We start from the raw sequence: 18,774 nt of genomic DNA on the forward strand, positions 1-18,774 counted from the left end.
GACTATGAGATCATTAACTAACTGGTAAATAATACATTGCACTTACTAAAACCAAAAAGAGTAACCAACAAGTTGCCTGGTAAACATGCCTTAAAAGATTCCCATATACTTTTTTAAAAAGATTGATTTATTTTCATTGGAAAGGCAGATATGCAGAGAGGAGAGACAGAGAGGAAAATACTCTGCCCACTGATTCACCCCTTAAGTGGCCCTAACGGCCAGAGCTGAGCCAATCTGAAACCAGGAGCCAAGAGACGGAGCTTCCTCCAGGTCCCCCACACGGGCACAGGGTCCCAAGGCCTCAGGCCGTCCTCTACTGCTTTTCCAAGCCACAAGCACGCAGCTGGATAGGAAGGGGAGCGGCCGGGAATAGAACCAGAACCCACAGGGGATTCCCACACATGTAAGGTGAGGATTTGAGCTACTGGGCCACCGTCCCGGGCCTCACATTTACTTTTTTTCTAAAGATTTATTTTTGTTGCAAAGTCAGATATACGGAAAGGAGGAGAGACAGAGAGGAAGATCTACTGTCCGAAGATTCACTCCCCAAGTGTGCGCAACAGCCAGTGCTGCGCCGATCCAAAGCCAGGAGCCAGGAACTTCTTCCAGGTCTTCAACACAAGCGCAAGGTCCCAAGGCATTGGGCCATCCTCGACTGCTTTCCCAGGACACAAGCAGGGAGCTGGACAGAAAGTGGCGCTGCCGGGATTAGAACCAGCACCCATATGGGACCCCCTGCATGTTCAAGACCAGGACTTTAGGCACTAGGCCACGCCGCTGGGCCCCTCACATATACTTTTTAACACATTGAGAATTAAAATGTCTTCCCCCCAAAACCTTACTTGGCTACTATGATATCCAATCCCGTCAGTGATAAAACTTTGGACAGCAGCCTTAACTCTTCCCTCTCCAGTATATTTTCCACTTTTTATTCTGTCCTATGGATTTTGCCTTTTACTTGAATTCATTCATTTCTCTACAAGTCAATTTCTGGTGTCTTCACATATAGTACTATCACATTTAGCACAAATCACTTCAATATATTCCTAACTGGTCTTTCTGCATCTAGTCTTGATTCCTTTGTTCTAGCTTCCCCAGAAAGATATATCCCATAATAACTTGCGTGGTCTGGTTTCTAATATATGCTAGATTCATTGCTCACCAATAACCATTTATTCTTTATTCCCAGCCACATTTAACAATTTATCATGTCTCAGGTCTCTACATTTCCATGCCTAAAATGCTATTTCTGTTCCCTCCTGCTAACTAATTCCCACTCACCCTGCAGACTTAAAATATCATTTCCTAGGGAAATCCACTGATACCTCAACTATCCCCCCTATTGCTGCTGTCATAAGAAATCCCACCCCACTACATTTTAATTTGCTGTTCACTAGTCAGAATTTTCCTGGACTATAAGCTCACAGAAGCCATTGGCACAGAGCCAATGCATAGTCTAAATGCTCAAAATAACGTGTTATGACTAAACAAACAAGAAAATCCTTAACATATTTCATCAAAACACTGAGCACACATAAGATTAAAATCTTAACACCAACTAAGAATATCGGGGTACACTTAAACAAGAGATTGACAGAATTATGATTTCTTATGAAGGACTACACTACTGTAGTAAAATTGAGATAATCCGTCGGGAGTGGGAGTCGGGGGGGCGGGAAATCCCAGCCTATATGAAATTGCACCACATAATTCAAAATTCAAAATAAAAATATATTTTAAAAAAACTTAACATAGCATGTAAGACAATCCTGAGTTCCTGCTTCTAATAACGTCCCCAAAGCAAATAATACATGAAATGCTGTTGTCAAAGGAGAACAAAACATTATTTGCAAGAGGGTAGTTTAATCCAACAACAATAACAACAACAACAACAACAACAAAAAACTAGAGGTGGCCAACAACAATAGAAACAAGGTTTTTTTTTCCTTAGGTTCATTAATTTTGTAAAAATATCATTCAGAAAATTTTTTTGGAATAAAGTAAGTGGCCAAAAGCAAGCTGGTGTCATTTGTGTTAGTTAGACACTGCTGAATAACAACCCCAAACCTAGTAGATTAAAACTACACTTAGTGCTCTTAATTCTACAGGCCAGCTGGCAATTCCATGTTGGTTGTGCCCTCATAGCTCTACAATAGAATATCACAGGTTGACAGCCACCCTTGGAATATTTGTGGCTGCCTGGTTCTTTAAATATTTTTTAATTTATTTTATTTTATTGGAAAGTCAGATACACAGAGAAGAGGAGAGACAGAGAAGAAGATCTTCCGTCCAATGATTCACTCCCCATGTAGCTGCAATAGCTGGAGCTGTGCCAAACAGAAGCCAGAAGCCAGGAGCGCCTTCCGAGTCTCCCACACGGGAGCAGAGTCCCAAGGCTTTGGGCTGTCATCCACTGCTTTCCCAGGGCTGCCTGTTTCTTGAAGCGACATGGTCGAACACACTCAGCAGCTTATTCCAAGCTGTTTCTCATGTCATCCAGACAGAGTTCCAACAGCAAAAATGTACAAGGCTTCTAACGCTATTGACACATCATCTCTGCCACAGTAAGTCACAAGGTCATCCAGAGGCAAGAAATAGGACCTTATCTTTACAGGGTCACATGACAAGGGTCACAGACACAAGGAGGCAACAACAAAGGCCACAGTTTTTGGCAACATTCCACACACTATCTAATTAATACCTATCTGGCCCTACACATACAACTACATTGAGCAGTTCTGAAGATTCATAATGAGTATGCTATAGCAAGAAGTTAAACAGCAGTATAGTAGACAGAGAAGTATATTCAAAAAGACCTCACTGATCATAACAAAAGTTGAAAGACTTATGCCAGATCATTTACTTTATGTGGTATCATTCCCTACTAATTTCAGAGAATAGCATATGTACAGCAATGCATTCTGTTCACTATTTTTAATTAGGCTTGAGAAATGAATACGCTAGCAAATTGTATCACCAAGGAAAGGATTCAATTAAAATAACCAAGGGCTAAACCAAAGTTAGAGCTTTTTATTCTACAGAATATGCATAGAAGCACTCACTATATCCTTGTACCACATGGAGGAGACAGGTAAGTTGACACATACGGCCATATGCAGAGTTCCTCTGACAAATACATATAAACCTGGCACCTACCAGAAAGAAAATTAAATAAAAATGAAAAAGTACTTTAATATGCACCAACTGATAGAGTAAAGCATTTTCACCAACACTAAAACTGTGTTGGGATTGAATTGGTAAACAGAAACCAGAACCAAATTACAGATAAGCTTAAAAGCATGCAGATCTCCAAATCCAAGTGATATTACTGGGTGCACTTGATCCTTGGACTATGTGGCCTAGTTTTGCTGGATGACCCTCTAATTTCTGAAAAGTGCCACAGGATCCTACCAACAACGACCTCTCCTAACTCCAGCATGGGAACTCTCAGCATTTCCGATGTGGATTTTAGAGACAAAGATAGAACACTTAAATCTGCCAAGGCTGAAAGGCGTATCACTTTCAAAGGTTAAAAAAAAATCCACCCCACCCCCCTTTTCTGACGACTACCCAATTACACAAGCCAGGCATGATAACTACAAGCAGTGAAAGAAATCTTCCTTAGGTATGAACAAATCTGCTTATTCAAATTCAGGAGAAACGTGTGAGATCACAGTGATAAAAGGCATCTTTCAGGGGTTACAAGTGGAGGAGCTATTCTAGCACAAGGGCAGGGGTGTGGAGATTAACATAAAACCTGAATATACTGCTAGCACTTCTTATTAGAATCTGTTTTATGTTTAAGCAGTGTAGCTTCTTAATTTTTTATTTTACATGAGCATCAAATTATATAAGAGATTTATTATTAAAATTCTGTAGGCAGAACAAAATTTTGTAAAGTGAAACCCATTCTTCCTCTGAGAGCTATTATAAAACCTAACATGTGTATCTATCTATAAGCATGCCCCCAAGATCATGGGTTTAGGTTAGATTTTTGTATAACAACAATAAAGGTTGCAATATGATGCCCTTTTACATGATGATATTTGTTTTTCTTCCTGCCCAGCTGATCTAGGTTCTATGTACCTCTGTCCAGTAACCAGTAAGTACAATATGTTAGCCCTCTCGTTTGTTATTTAAGATTCAAATGAATGTTTTAAGTTTTAAATTCAGAGAAGTAATCTCAGGTACGAATTAAGGAATGAAACACATGTTCAACCTATGAGTTCTTCCAGCATCTTGACTGTTGAAGGGATACTCCATTATAACCAGAGAAATAATGGGAGAAGGCATCTCAACTACAGGAATAATCACATTAACAACTGCTATGGTTAATTTCTGGAGATCCCAAGAAGAAGCAGAGAAGCCTTACAGTGATGTTCTTTAAGCATGTCTTTCTCCTGGAATTTTTATATAGTCAATTTTTCAACAGCTTCTTCATTCCACAGACATGTTAACACAGTTTTACACAACAGTTTTAGGATGACTCTGACCGTCCCCAGCTAAACTGAATTCTAAGTGAACTGTAAAGCAGATCTCCACACTAACAGAATCTTTGGTATAACTACCAAACTTTCTTTCTCATTTTCAGCTGCACAAAATTAGTTTTACCCTTCTATTACAAGTACATAGTTGTGATTCTTAATCCGCTAGTCATTCAAACAATCAGGTTCCCAAACTGCACAATTAGCAACGATCTACTCTGGTGGGCAAATAAACATGATCTGTAAAGAATGTCAATTTCTTGTGTGCAGAGAAATTTTAAAACTAAGAAAAAATGTAAAGTTTACTTTAAAGATTTTTAATCATTACCTCTATTATAACTACCATCAAAATATTTATTTGTATCATTAAGTGTACTCCAAGTAACCAAAAAAAAAAAAGTCATTGCATTTATCCCTATAGATGATATTAAAGGAAAGAAATCCTCACCTCAAAGTTTCAAAACTAAAACGAAGTAGATTCAACAAAATCATACTAAACAGCACTAAATAATAAGTGATACACCACTATGCCAAGTTAAAGTACATAGTGATGACAATCTGTTGTTTATAGCAGGAGGAAAGCAGAACCTTAGCAGCAGATTAAATATTATAAATATTTAATGCAACTAGAATGTAATTACATAAATCATTAACATGAAGAAATTGTATTGTCAAATTACTATCTATTTCTCCTTCAGTGCATCATTTAAAAATTCCTAAAGTAATGAGAAGTAAATTAGTGGTTCTCATGGGTCATAGCGGAAGAGAAATAAGGAAGCGACCACACAAGGGAAGAGGTTGCCTTTTGGAGTGATGGAAATGTTCTAAAACCGGGAGCATACTAAAACCACTGAGTTACACACATTAAAAGAGTAAGTGTTGTAGCATGTGAATTATATCACAATAAAGTTATTGTAAAAGGCAAGTAATACTAGCATATTAATTATACTAAGAACTCATAAAAACAAAATGCAAGAGGATATATGCTGAACATATTTAAATCTTCTACCTATAAACTGTTTTATCACTGGAAGCATTACTACTTTGACCTAAATAAACATAAACTTTTAACAACTTTTCAAAACACAAAATGACACTAAATAATCGAATATTTTAACATCTTGATGGATCCATTTGAAAAAGGGGAAGGTGTAGTTAAATTCAAGGGGGCCACATAATATAAAGACACCTGTTTTCCTGGGAATTAACATTGTAAATACAGACAACATAAGTAATTTCACACATCAAGTTGATGTTCAATGAAACAAATCTACTCAAGTTTCTTCTTTCATCAAGATAACAGTCTCTAGATAAATGACTATAGCTCATCTGAAGATCAAAAGGGAATGACTTTTGCAGCAAAATATGCCTGCCAGCTAAGCTATTTCACTAGCTCAGTTACTAATGACACAAAAGCACTCTTCCATGAAGCAGCACACACAAAAAAAAAGTACATACCAAGAAGGGATTCTTAAAAGAGCTGACTGTCAAGGTTATAAATTGGTTTACAACTTTTATTCTTTTATTTAGATTACAGAGTTTGATGTATGCACAGGGGTAATATTTTTGAATTGCACTGACAAACAGCACAATGTATTTTTCCTTAACTGTACATTCTTCCCAATTAAATTCAAATCCAGCCAAACTAAAGGTTTCCTTTCCTTCTTACTATTACTCTACAATATGAGTATGGCTCCAACTGGGACATCAAGAAACAGCAAACTCTGTAAGGCCAACATCTTTTGCTCTCATATAAACTGGTTCAGTTTTATGCTAATATTATTTATCAAAGGCTACAAACTTTATTTAAATTATAACTACATTAGTTACTACAAATGTTTATGCATAAAAATGTGAAAACATTTCCATCACTTCAAAAGGCAACCCTTTTCCCTTGTGTGGTCGCTTCCCTATCAGATACGCCATCATTACAAAAGGCATCATGATGCACTTTTCCATTCAAGTGCAGATGGAAGCTATTTTTGAATGCACAACTTGTAGGTGGTGCTTGGTACAGCAGTCAAAACACCACTTGGGACAGCTGCATCCAAATCAAGAGACCCTGGGTATTGAGTGTTTGCTCCCCTTGTGAATACAGCTTCCTGCCTATGCACACCTTGGGAACAGAGGTGGTGGCTCAAGTGCTTGGATCCCTGTAACCCATATGGAAGACCCGGATTGAGTTCCAGCTCTTGGCTTCATCTCTGGCTCCAACCCTGTTACTGTGATCATTTGAGAAGCAAACCACCAAGAGGAAGAACATTCTCTAACTTTCTCTCTCTCGCCCTCTTTCTCTACCTCCATCCCTCTGTCTGCCTCTCAAATAAATAAAACCTTTTTGAAAAGAAAATACAACTTAAATTACATAAAAGGTTGTATAAAAATTACGTAAGGTGATGTTAAAATCTGACGTTTTGGGATTATATAAAAATGAGTAGAAAATAGATGAACTTTACATTGACGGATAGTTCCACATTTTAAGATTTACAACAAATATTCTTGTGATACATCAAAAAAATTCCTAATTGTAAAAAGATAGGAAAATCCACAAATTTATAACCAAACATCAAGCATTCTTCTAGTCACTCAATAAACGTTATTTGCTCTAGGTCCTGAGACTTTAAAACATTTTACTGTGCTTTATCCTGAGGCTGTAGAATATGATCAACTATGAGTTATTCATCAGTTACAGTCTTAAATCTTAATATTCATGTAGGCTTACATCTAAATTTTTAATAAAATAAAATCATTTCAATCTTTTGAAATCTGCCAGCAACTTGATAAAAACTAGTCAAGAAAATGATAACCACAATTCATTTTTCATAATAAAACATTGGGTAGGTGACAAATCATGAGGCTTTTCAACTGAAATCTCTAACAATGCCAGAAAAAAATGTGTGGCAGATCTTCTTTCCATGTAAATTAATCATGGAAAATAAGCCAGATTTTGTGGCCCTCAGGACAACGATGATCTGGGGAAGAAAATTAATTCTAGCTGCCTTACATCATTATCGTGTTCTAATATTTCTCTTCACTGGGAAGAAACTGGTCTAGCACGGGGAAATGGAGTGCCTTCGGAGAACAAGAACTCTGAGGTCACCCACTCCCAATTGGATCTACCACATGGGATGGAAGAAGCCCAAATCCTGCCTTGCAGGATCCAAGGTCATCGGAATGACAACCAGGATCCCTGAGCGGTCAGCAGAAACAGAAGAACAGTAAACTTCCTTCGGAACTAGGGAGAGGAGGTTTCTCTGCTCCTTGTCTGCTTCCAACTTTGGGTCCCCACCCCCTCTCGTAATAACCATCAGGAGCGCTCCAGAAACCCCTCAAAACAAACAAACAAGCAAACAAAACTAGAATAGATAGAGAACAACAAGGAAAGCTTAGAACCAGACAGGAAACGGTCAGCGGGGATGCACTTATAACTCACTGGATGGGACACAAAGATTAGTTACTCCTCACTGGGGTATGGAAGATTTCTCTGCACACCCCTCCTAAACATGCTCATCTAAACTGTTGACATATATCCTGTTAGAATTATAGAGTTAGACCACCTGAAAAACAGCCAGGTTCAGCGAAAACGTGCCTCAATGCTATAAACTGCTAAATACTAAAATTAAAATAGGCATGAGACAGCTGAATAGCAATCTAAGCCATTTTAAGGTGTATAGAACACGGTTGAATGTAAACCAAAATTGAAATGTCTATGAAGAAGTCACAGGTTGTGGTTGAGAACCTGCATTTTCCTATTAACATATTGGTTAATCAATACCATGTCAATTAATGCCACAATGTTGTAAATGGTTGGAAATATTATGTTGGGGCTTTTAATTGATTGGGATGATACTCTGCCGGCTCTACCTTCAGACCAGAGATGGTCTCACCAAGAAACCATTGAACTTATCAGGACAATAAGATGCTGGACTTTATGCTTGGTAAATACCTCCAATGAAAGAATATCAACTGAATTTGAACTATGGAAATGCAACAAGGTGGAGCAATCCGTCGGGGGAGGGTGTGGGGAGGGGCGGAGGGAATCCCAGTGCATAAAAAATGTATCACATAATGCAATGTAATTAATTTAAAAAAATGAAATGCAATAAAAATATGTTAAAAAAAAAAGAAACTGGTCTAGAATGAGTGAATTAATAATGTATCTCTGCAGCAGGTAGACTAGCTGAGGGGATAAAAGGCAGAATAGGAACAGATCTCAACAGCAAAGAATCCTGATCATTGTAGGACTCCCCAAAGTCATATGAATGTTTGAACCCCAAAGTCTCATGCTAATGATTAATGGATTAATGCTGACAGTTGGTGGATTATGGTGGAGGAATGATTCAATTGTGGCATCTGGAAATAGGGTATTGTTTGGATTGGATTAGATTCTTAGAGGGTGGCACACTGTAACTTAATCATGAAGGCATTATGAAGGGAGACCAGCCTGCTATGATTATTTCTCCAAATCCACCTCACTATTGCCAGCCTCTGTCAAATGCCAGAGTAACAGAGCTATCTAACCTTGGACCGTGAGCCTCCAACTGAAGGCCTTCCCAAGAAGCTCCTCTCACATATTTTACAGCAACAAAAAGCTGGCTAATACATTCTGACATAGCAAAGTAACATAGACTGGGTGATCTGAACAAGAGCAATTCATTTTTTTTTTAGCTTTGGAGGCTATAAGCTCTAGCTCAACATCAGCAGGATTGGTTTCTACTAAGGTCCTCTCTACTTAACTTGAAGATGGCCACCTTGTTGCTCAGTCCTCATGTCTCTACCTTTGATATACATGCCTCTGCCTCTTCTGAAAAGCCCAGCTGTCATGGAGTAGAGGTCAGCCTTGCAGTTTCAAAATCATCTTAACTTCTAAATATACCCATACAATTCCTTCCTCAAATACCGGGATTTGGGCTTCAAAACACTTCAGGTCAACACACACTCAAGTCTGAAATGCCGTAGCAAAGAATCATAAAAATCATAAGCATCAAAAAACTCATTAAGCTGAAGATGTGAATATGTTAAGTTTACTTGCTATAGAGGCAGAAGCAGTCCTAACAGATCTGAGCCAGGCTTGAGATACAAATTACTGGGTAAGCAATGAAAAAACATCACTCGAATAATGTAAGAATGTGATTCATTCATCAGATGATTCATTCATTACCATTTTTAGAGTGTCCATATTTATCAAATCAAACCTTACACTGTGAGCTAAAATCAAAGCATAGAATAAAAATATATAAACATTAGGACTCCTACTTTATTTCCAAGATTTGCTATACAAATATTTCTTGTAAAAAACCCTAAAGTTATGAGTATGTTGGATAAACTGTCAGTAATACTCACGCATCATTTGAGCAAGTCATAAATTCTCCCTTTATTTTAGGATGCCATGAGCCAGTATGAAGCATTGCTGTGTGACCCTTAAAAATATAAAAGAAAAGATGTTTTTAAAAGGTATGATAAAAAACTGACTAGAAAGTGACATACGCTTAAAACTTTACACTCTTCTAAAATACACACCGTTTTAGTTACAAACTACAGTCACTTGATTCCAAATGTATCTGATAATATACCTTACTTATTTTAATTCACTTGAGTACCAATTCATAGAAATTAACACGGTGCTTATACAAAACAGGTGCTTAATAAGTTGGAAACTGAGTAAAATATGATATGCACTCCTTAAGAAAAAACCAGAAATAAAAAAAAAAATTACCATGAAAGACAAGCCTTTCTTAAAAGATCCTGACTCTCCCTCAATGAAAAGCAAGATGAACAGAAAGTACTTAGAGATAGCTAGGTGAAGGCTAGAGTTTGGGGTAGAGGTGGAAGTGGGGAGAAACAAAGATTAGGGAACAAGGAGTTGTAATATCTGATACTGTACAAACAATCTTCAATCAACAATGCATCTGTAAGAATAAACACGTGGACACAGCACGATATCCTAGTGGCTAAATCCTCACCCCGCATGAGCCGGGATCCCATATGGATGCCGATTCATGTCCCAGCCTGCTCCACTTTCATCCAGCTCCTTGCTTGTAGCCCAGGAAAGCAGTAGAGGATGGCCTGGGAAAGCATAAAAGGATGGCGCAAACCCTTGGGACCCTGCACCCCCATGGGAGACCAGGAAGAAGCTCCAGGCTCCTGGCTTTGGATTGGGGCAGCTCCAGTCATTGTGGCCTTTGGGATTGAACCAGCAGATGGAAGATCTCTCTTAATCTCCGTCTTGCCGTATATCTACCTTTCCAATTAAAAAAAACAAGAATCTTAAAAAAAAAAAAGAGAGAGAATCTTTTAGAAGCATAGAAGATAGACAAAAAGAAGGCTATGTAAAGATGGAGGCAGAGACTGAAATGACACCATCATAAACCAAGAAACACATAACTCACCAGTAGCTCAAGAGGCAAGATCCTCCTACTGGAGGAAGCAAAATCCTGCCAACACCTCAACTTTCCACTTCTGGCCTCCAGAAAAATAAAAAAATACATTTCTCTTGTCTTAAGTCATGAATTTGGGTTAATCAATTAATATACTCTTTGTCTAAGATCAAAAAGATCATTAAAAACACTGAATTCTGGTTAATACATTTGTTTCTTTTTTTGCAGTGGTATGCATTGCCAATCCTGAAACTGCTTTCAATATAATGAAGAATTCGGCCAATGAGGAAATATGTTAAGATAACGGGAGTCAAGTTTCTCACTGTTAGAGGAAAGTGACAAAACTAGAAAAGGAAAAGAGAAATGAACTCTGGTGTTTGAAATTAGAAATATCAATATGAACTGGTGATTGTTTTAAGAAGTATTTGCTTTTTGTATTCGTATGCAATATCTGTTCACATTTATGGAGGCAGAGTGTCAGATTTTAATATCGGTATACATTGCTTAAAAACCAGATGAGGGTACTTGGTAAAACTGGAACCTCAAACATCTATCATTTCCTTGCATTAGCAACATACAAAATCACTTCTACCGGTTATTTTGAAATATACAACGAACGGTTGAACATTAGAAGTTATTCCACCAGGGGATCCAATCACAAAGAGTGGGACCCAGCTTTAGGGACAAAGAGGTACTACGTCCCTGTACTCATTACCCATCTCCATCTCCAATACCCTTCCTCACCTCTGGTAGCTACTACTTTACTCCTGACTTCTATGAGATCAGCTTTTTTAAATTCCACATATAGGGGAAAACATGTGGCATTTGTCTTTCTGTGCCTTTTTTATTTCACTTAACATAATATCCTCCAGCCTATCCAAGTTGATGCAAACAATAGAATTCCATTTTTATTATTGTGAAGTAATATTCCATTATCCAAACACTGCACACTTCTCCTTTACTCATTTTTCTGCTTATGGACATTAGGGTTGATTCTGTATCTTGGTTATTGTGATAGTGCTACACTAAACACAGAAGTGAGTGATATTTTTTCAGCGCACTGATTTCCTTTCCTTTAGTTATACACCCAGTAGTAGTGCTAATAGATCACAGGCTACTCCTGTTTCCAGTTTTTTGAAAAACCTCCATACTATTTTCCACAATGGCCATGTTAAGTTACATTTAAATCATTTTAGAACTCATGAATTTTATTGGGTAGATATAAAACAGGTGTCTGTGTTTGAGTACACAAATTTTCTCACATGCTGAGAATGTCTATAAACAGTACATTCCTGCAAAAGAAGCATAGAAAATCTACTTCCCAATTATCACTCCTAACTAAAAGAAACTAGGACTCCTTGAGGAACTTTCCAGATAGTAGGAAAAAAAGCAAGATAAATATGAAACTTTTTATTGCGCTAAAAAGTAAAAAAGTACTATGAAAATTATTGGCACATGTTAAAAGGATAAAGCCCAGAGAGAAGGAACTTCTGCTGGCTAAATACGGAATAAGGGTATCAAAACAGTGCTACTGTTGCCTAGAATTAGAACCTTGAAAGCAAACTACTACCATACAGAACATGCCAACAGATGCAAATACTTCTCTCTCTCTCTCCCTCCCCCCCTCCCTCTCTCTGCTTTTCAAATAAATCTGAAAACAAAAAAAAAAAATTAAAGCTAAGATTTTTTTTTAAAATGTACTACCTGTGAGCAAGGGGACAACATAATTACACGTATTCTTTTCTAGCCATGAAAAACATAAATCCCTTCTGTTAGAGAATTCCGTCAAAAAACTGAGCCTTATGGAAGACAGAGACTGTCTTCAGATACAACACTGCCATGTAATCTAGCTTTAGCCATCAGTTTACACGAGCTGTGTGCAGCAGTACTGCAACTCATGATGCTTGAAAGTGGCAGTGGTCTCGACCATGGCATTCAATTGTGGCCATCACAATATCATCAGCAAACCAGCCCCACACCATAGTTAGAACTGTTCCTGCATAGCCATCTTGTGTGTAGCTCCCAGCCTTTCCAGCACTCTTATTACTTACAGATCAAACAGACCCCAAATTTGCGACATGCACCTGATTATGAGTACCGAAATTCTGCTTCCAACCACAGAATGAGTCAAAATTTCCAAAAGTTTTGGAAAATTCCACTTGTACTCAAGATGCAATTCACACACACACTCCACCCTATTCCTCCAACTGATTTCAACAACAACAAAAAAAACTCAGAACAGAATATATAAGCAACTACTAAAACATTTGTGAATGGTGGATGGAAGAGGTAGAAAATTATGAGAAAAGGGCCTTAGAACGTCCAAGTAAAACTGAATATATCTGGGACTAGTGTGGTAGCCTAGTGGCTAAATCCTCATATTGCATCCGCTGGGATTCCATATGGGTGTGGGCTAGTGTCCCAGCTGCTCAACTTCCCATCAAACTCCTGGGAAGGCACCCAAGGACTGACCAAAGCCTTGGGACCCTGCACCCACATAGAAGACCTGGAAAAAGCTCCTGGATTGAGGTCAGCTCAGCTCCAACTGTTGCGGCCACTTGGTGGGAGGACCAGTAGATGAAAGATCTCTCTCTCTCTCACCTGCTCTTTGTTAGTCTGACTTCCCAATAAAAATAAATTTACATATAAAAATGTGTGTATATATGTATATATGAACATTTATATATGAACACATACAAAGATATAATTGGTGTTCATGTGCTCTTTCAACAATGGAAAACACAAGTAACCAAAAAATCAACAAAGATAAAGAAAGCATGTATAACTATACTGAGCAACTAAACTGGCAAATATATTTCATTTAGCAATTGCACAAAATGCATTCTTTATTAGTAGAAGCAGAATACTAGCAAGATAGGTCATTTTTTTAAAAGATTCATTTATTTTTATTGGAAAGTCAGATTTACAGAGAAAAGGAGAGACAGAAAGAAATATCTTCCATCCACTACTTCAGTAGTCAAGTGGCCACAAAAGCCAAAACTGAAACGATCCAAAAGCCAGGAGCCTAAAGCCTGCTCCAGGTCTCCCACACAAGTACTGGGTTTCAAGGCTTTGGGCCTTCCTCCACTGCTTTCCCAGACCACAAGCAGGGAGTTGGATGGGAAGTGTAACTAGCACCAGGTCTCCTGGCCTGAGTTCTTAGACCCACCCATGAGGTAAGTGCTGAATATGTGAACACTGAGGGCAGGAGATCCGGCAGGGGTCAGGTCACCTGCTCTGGGTCCTGGAGCCTGCCTACAAGTGTAAAAGACAGAGCAGTGATTACAGACCCTGATGCACTGACCTAATGGAGAATATGACAGCTCACTGGCTACCACAGCAGAGGAAGGAGAACTAAACAGATTAGATAACTACCCTAACCAAACAATGACAGCAAAGATCTGGGTGAATGGTGACTTGAGGTCAAATATGACAGCCAATGGACATTGGGAGGCTTGCCCCACCCTTGGATCAGCAAAATCAACAGCATTTCTGATCTATCAAAACCACCTAGGCAAAACCCTCAGAACATGTACCACACCAGGACCCTGGGTTGATATCAAGTGGTGGTTCCCCATCACTGGGTACTGAGACATTTGGGAGGCTGGGTGTGACTTCTCTCTTTCTCTCTCCCCTTCCCCCAGAGACAAGAAGAAGAAACAGAAAATTCTGAAACAATGATTTCACCCACTTTTCCCTAACCTTCGATCCTTCCCACCCTGATCAACCACATAATGATCACCAAAAAATAAAATAAAATAAAATAAAGAACCAGTGCCCAGATGGGACCCCTGTGCATGCAAGGTGAAGACTTTAGCCACAGCGCTATCGTACCAGGACCCCGCTTTTCTTTTTAAGATGTAATAATTTAGGGGCCTGGCAGCGTGGCCGGGATCCCATATGGACGCCGGTTCTAATCCCAGCAGCTCCACTTCCCATATAGCTCCCTGCCTGTGGCCTGGGAAAGCAGTCGAGGACAGCCCAATGCTTTGGGACCCTGCACCCACGTGGGAGACCCAGAAGAGGTTCCCGGCTTCGGACCGGCACAGCACCGGCCGTTGCGCTCACTTGGGGAGTGAATCATCGGACGGAAGATCTTCCTCTCTCTGTCTCTCCTCCTCCCTGTATATCTGACTTTGTAATAAAAATAAATAAATCTTTAAAAAAAAAGATGTAATAATTTATTTGAAAGGAAGGCTACAGAGAAGAAGAAAAAACAAAAGGAGTTCCTTCTTCCTCAGGTTTACTCCCCAAATGGCCACAACAGCCAGAACCAAGCCAAAGCCAGGTGTCCTCCAGGTCTCCAACAGCTACAAGAACCCAAGGACTTGGGGCGTCCTCTGCCACTTTCCCAGACACACTAGGAGTGAACCAGATCAGATAGAAAACATTCAGAACATCAACTGGATTCCACACTGGATGTCAACTTCACAGACAGCGTCTCCAACTGTTGTGCCACAGTTCCGGCCCCAAGAGACATAATGTTCTAGGTGACAAAAAGTTCAGTACATGTAAAGGAATTAATTAAAAATGCTCAAAATATGTTCCCAGACCCTGAAAGAATTAAACCAGAACTTAATTACAAAAAGAAAGCAGACAAATTTGCACATTCTGGATATAAATATCATACCACTACTTCATCAATGGTTCAAAAACACAAGCTCAAGACAATCCGATAAAAATGAAACTACAAGGCTCAGTGGTTAGATCCTCTCCTCACACGTGCCAGCATCCCATATGGGTGTCAGCTCATGTCCTGGCTGCTCTACTTCCCATCAGGCTCCCTACTTTTAGCCTGGGAAAGCAGCAGAGGATTGCCCAAAGCTTTGAGATCCTGCACCTATATGGGATACCCAAAAGAAACTGCAGACTCCTGGCTTTGGACTGGCTCAGCTCCGGCATTGTGGCCACTTTGGGAGTGTACCAGCAGATGAAGATCTTTCTCTCTGTCTCTCCTTCTCTCTGTAAATCTGACTTTCCATTTAAAAATAAATAAATAAAAATTAAATTAGAAAAAGAAACTAAAACATCAAAAAGCTTGTGAGATGCAGCTAAGGATATTGGAGTAAATAGTATAACACTACACACTTCAATCAGTAAATACAGGTTTCCAAGTAATTAAGTATCCATTTCAAAAAGTTTAGGCAAAGAAAGCAAGGAGAAACAAATCTAAGGGGGAAGAGCTGAAATCATTATTACAAAGAAAAAAGAAAGAAAACTAATGATAAAAAAAGTTTATTCTTCTAAAACAATGAACCAAATTGGCAAACTTTTCACTAGATCAATGAAAGAAAAGCAAAGCAAGATACAAAATATCAATATCAAGGAAAAACAGGCAGTGTATCACTACTGACTAAAAAAAAAAAACACTGCTAATAACTATACACCTAAATTTGATAACCAGAAAAGGACATGTTCAAAAGATGTTACAAATGATCATAACTGTCACAAGAAGAAAGAACTTGAATGGTCTTACATCCATTAAATATACTGAACTCATATTTAAAAGCTTTCAAAAATAGAAAACAGAAAATTTCAGGCCCAGATGGCTATACTGGCAAATTCTACCAAACATTTAAAGACATAACAACACCTTTTCATAATACTTTCCAAAAATAGAAGAGTCTGGTTGGTATAGTTTCCGATTCATTTTATGAGACTAGCATGATTCTGATAGCATTATCAAACACAAGATAACCTTAAAAAGCCATAAACCAATGCTTATCAACATAAAAGCTAAGTCTTCACAAAATATAACATACCATAAAAAAAGAATAATATAGCAACCAAAAGGAGTTTGATCCAAGAGTAAAAGTCCAGTTTAACAATAAAAATCAGACCATGTACATCCATTAAGGAAAAAAAATATATAGCAGGAACATATCTCAACATAATAAATCCAAGCATAACAAACCCACAGCCAACAGCACAATGAACAAGGAAAAGCTGAATACATTTACGTTAAGACCTGAAATAAGACAAAGACATCCATTCTCAAAGCTTTTACTCAGTACAGGACTAACAGTTTTAGCTGAGCCATATAGGCAAGAGAAAGAAATAAAATGCATACAAAAATGAAAAAAAAAATCAAATTATCTCTGCAGATATTTGTTTCATACAGACAGATGTAGATTCCTTCAAAAGACTACTTGAACTGGTAGATACATTTAGTTAAGTTGTAAAAACAAAATATATAAAAACCAGTAAAATTTTTAAACACTAGTAATAAACTAAAGGAAAAAAACTATATGCAAGAGCAATCCCATACACAAAGCTACAAAATGTGACCAAAGTGTAGCATAGTCTGTAAAGCTGCCACACGGTCCTAACTGCTCCAATTCTGATCCAGCTGCCTGCTAACGTGCCTGGGAAAGCAGCAGATGAACACTGGAGTACCTGCCACTGTCATAGAAGAAGCAGACAAAGTCCCAACTTCCTAGTTTCATCCTGGCCCAGTACCTTCCCGAGCATCCATTTGGAAAATGAACCAGCAAATGGGAAGATGGGTAATGCTCTCCTCTTTCTGTCTTCCTCTCTTCCAGTAAATTTGCTTCTCAAATAAATCTTTGGGGAGTAAACGTTACAAAAAAATATGTATAAACTTGGAAAAATATTAAACGACCTATACGATGAAAATTATAAAACACGACTAAAAGAAATCGAAAAAGAAAAATGAAAAAAAAAAATCTCCCATGATCATGAATTGAGAGAATACCAAATGTCTATAATATCTCAAGCAATTTATGTTCAATATAATTCTCATCAAAATAATAATTACATTCTTCTCATAACTACAAAAATAACATTAAAAGCCTTTAAAAAAAAAACAAAGGACCCTAAATTAGCCAAAACAATCTTGAAGAAAAAGAACAAAACTAGGTTTGGATGTTATGGGAGGTCAGATTCAGAGTTAACCTGGAGTTGTTTAGGATCTCTCCAAGGAGAATTCATCTGTTTCACTGCTCACATAATGAATTGGGACCACAGGCTGCAGCTTCCTCCTTACGGGTTCTGTGATTCTGTGCTATTTTTAAGAGCCATTCTTTCTTACTAACCCTGCAAAGTCAATAGGCGGACTTAGAGAGGATAGTTCCTGACTCCCAGGTTACACTGGGCATCCTAGGTCTGGCCCTGCTGTGAATGTAAACACAGCCCCTCTAGTAAGTATCTCCGGTGCTGGCTGAGAGGGTATTGAGAATACCGCTCAGACTGCAGCTCCGGTTCTTTCACAATGGATCTCTTGGCCAGCCAATTAAAACTTTTTGGGGGATGAGCACAGCACAATTGCTCAGTGGCTAAATCCTCACATCACACGTGCCAGCATCCCATATGGGTGCCAGCTCGTATTCCAGTTGTTCCACTTCCCTTCAAGCTCCCCACCTAGGGCCTGGGAAAGTAGCAGAGGATACACTAAAACCTTGTGACCCAGCACCCCATGTGGGAGATCCAGAAGAAGTTCTTAGCTCCTAGCTCCTGGCTTCAGATCAGTTCAGCACCAGTCACTGAAAACTTGGGGAATGAACCAGTATACGGAAGATCTTTCTGTCTCTCTTTCTCTCTGTAAACCTGCCTTTTCAATAAAAAAAGAACATTTTTTAAAAAATAACTTTTTACTTATAAGAAAAAAGTTTTAGTACAATTAGGCAAGAAAAAGAAATTAAAAGGCATTAAGCTTATATGGGAAAAAATAAAACATTCATTCTAAGAAACTATGACTCAGCCCAGCACAGCAGCCTAGCAGTTAAATCCTCGCCTCGCATGCACTGGGATCCCATATAGGTGCCAGTTCTAATCTCAGCGGCCCCATTTCCCATCCAGCTCCCTGCATTTGGCCTGGGAAAGCAGTAGAAGCTGGCCCAAACCCTTGGGACCCTGTACCCACATGGGAGACCCAGAAGAAGCTCCTGGCTCCT

The 18,774-nt window shown here is 38.6% G+C and overlaps 1 protein-coding gene across 1 annotated transcript in view; it reads right to left on the reverse strand.

Annotated features, from left to right (window-relative positions):
* WDR70 (WD repeat domain 70) overlaps positions 1-18,774 on the reverse strand; it is a 226,324-nt gene that overhangs the window by 136,828 nt on the left and 70,722 nt on the right. Inside the window, exon 10 of the mRNA XM_058680126.1 lies at positions 9,828-9,904. Coding sequence (XP_058536109.1) covers positions 9,828-9,904 — 77 coding nt within the window. The remainder of the gene's footprint in view (positions 1-9,827; positions 9,905-18,774) is intronic.

This window comes from Ochotona princeps, chromosome 23, assembly GCF_030435755.1.
Source record: "Ochotona princeps isolate mOchPri1 chromosome 23, mOchPri1.hap1, whole genome shotgun sequence".
Lineage (NCBI taxonomy): Eukaryota > Metazoa > Chordata > Mammalia > Lagomorpha > Ochotonidae > Ochotona > Ochotona princeps.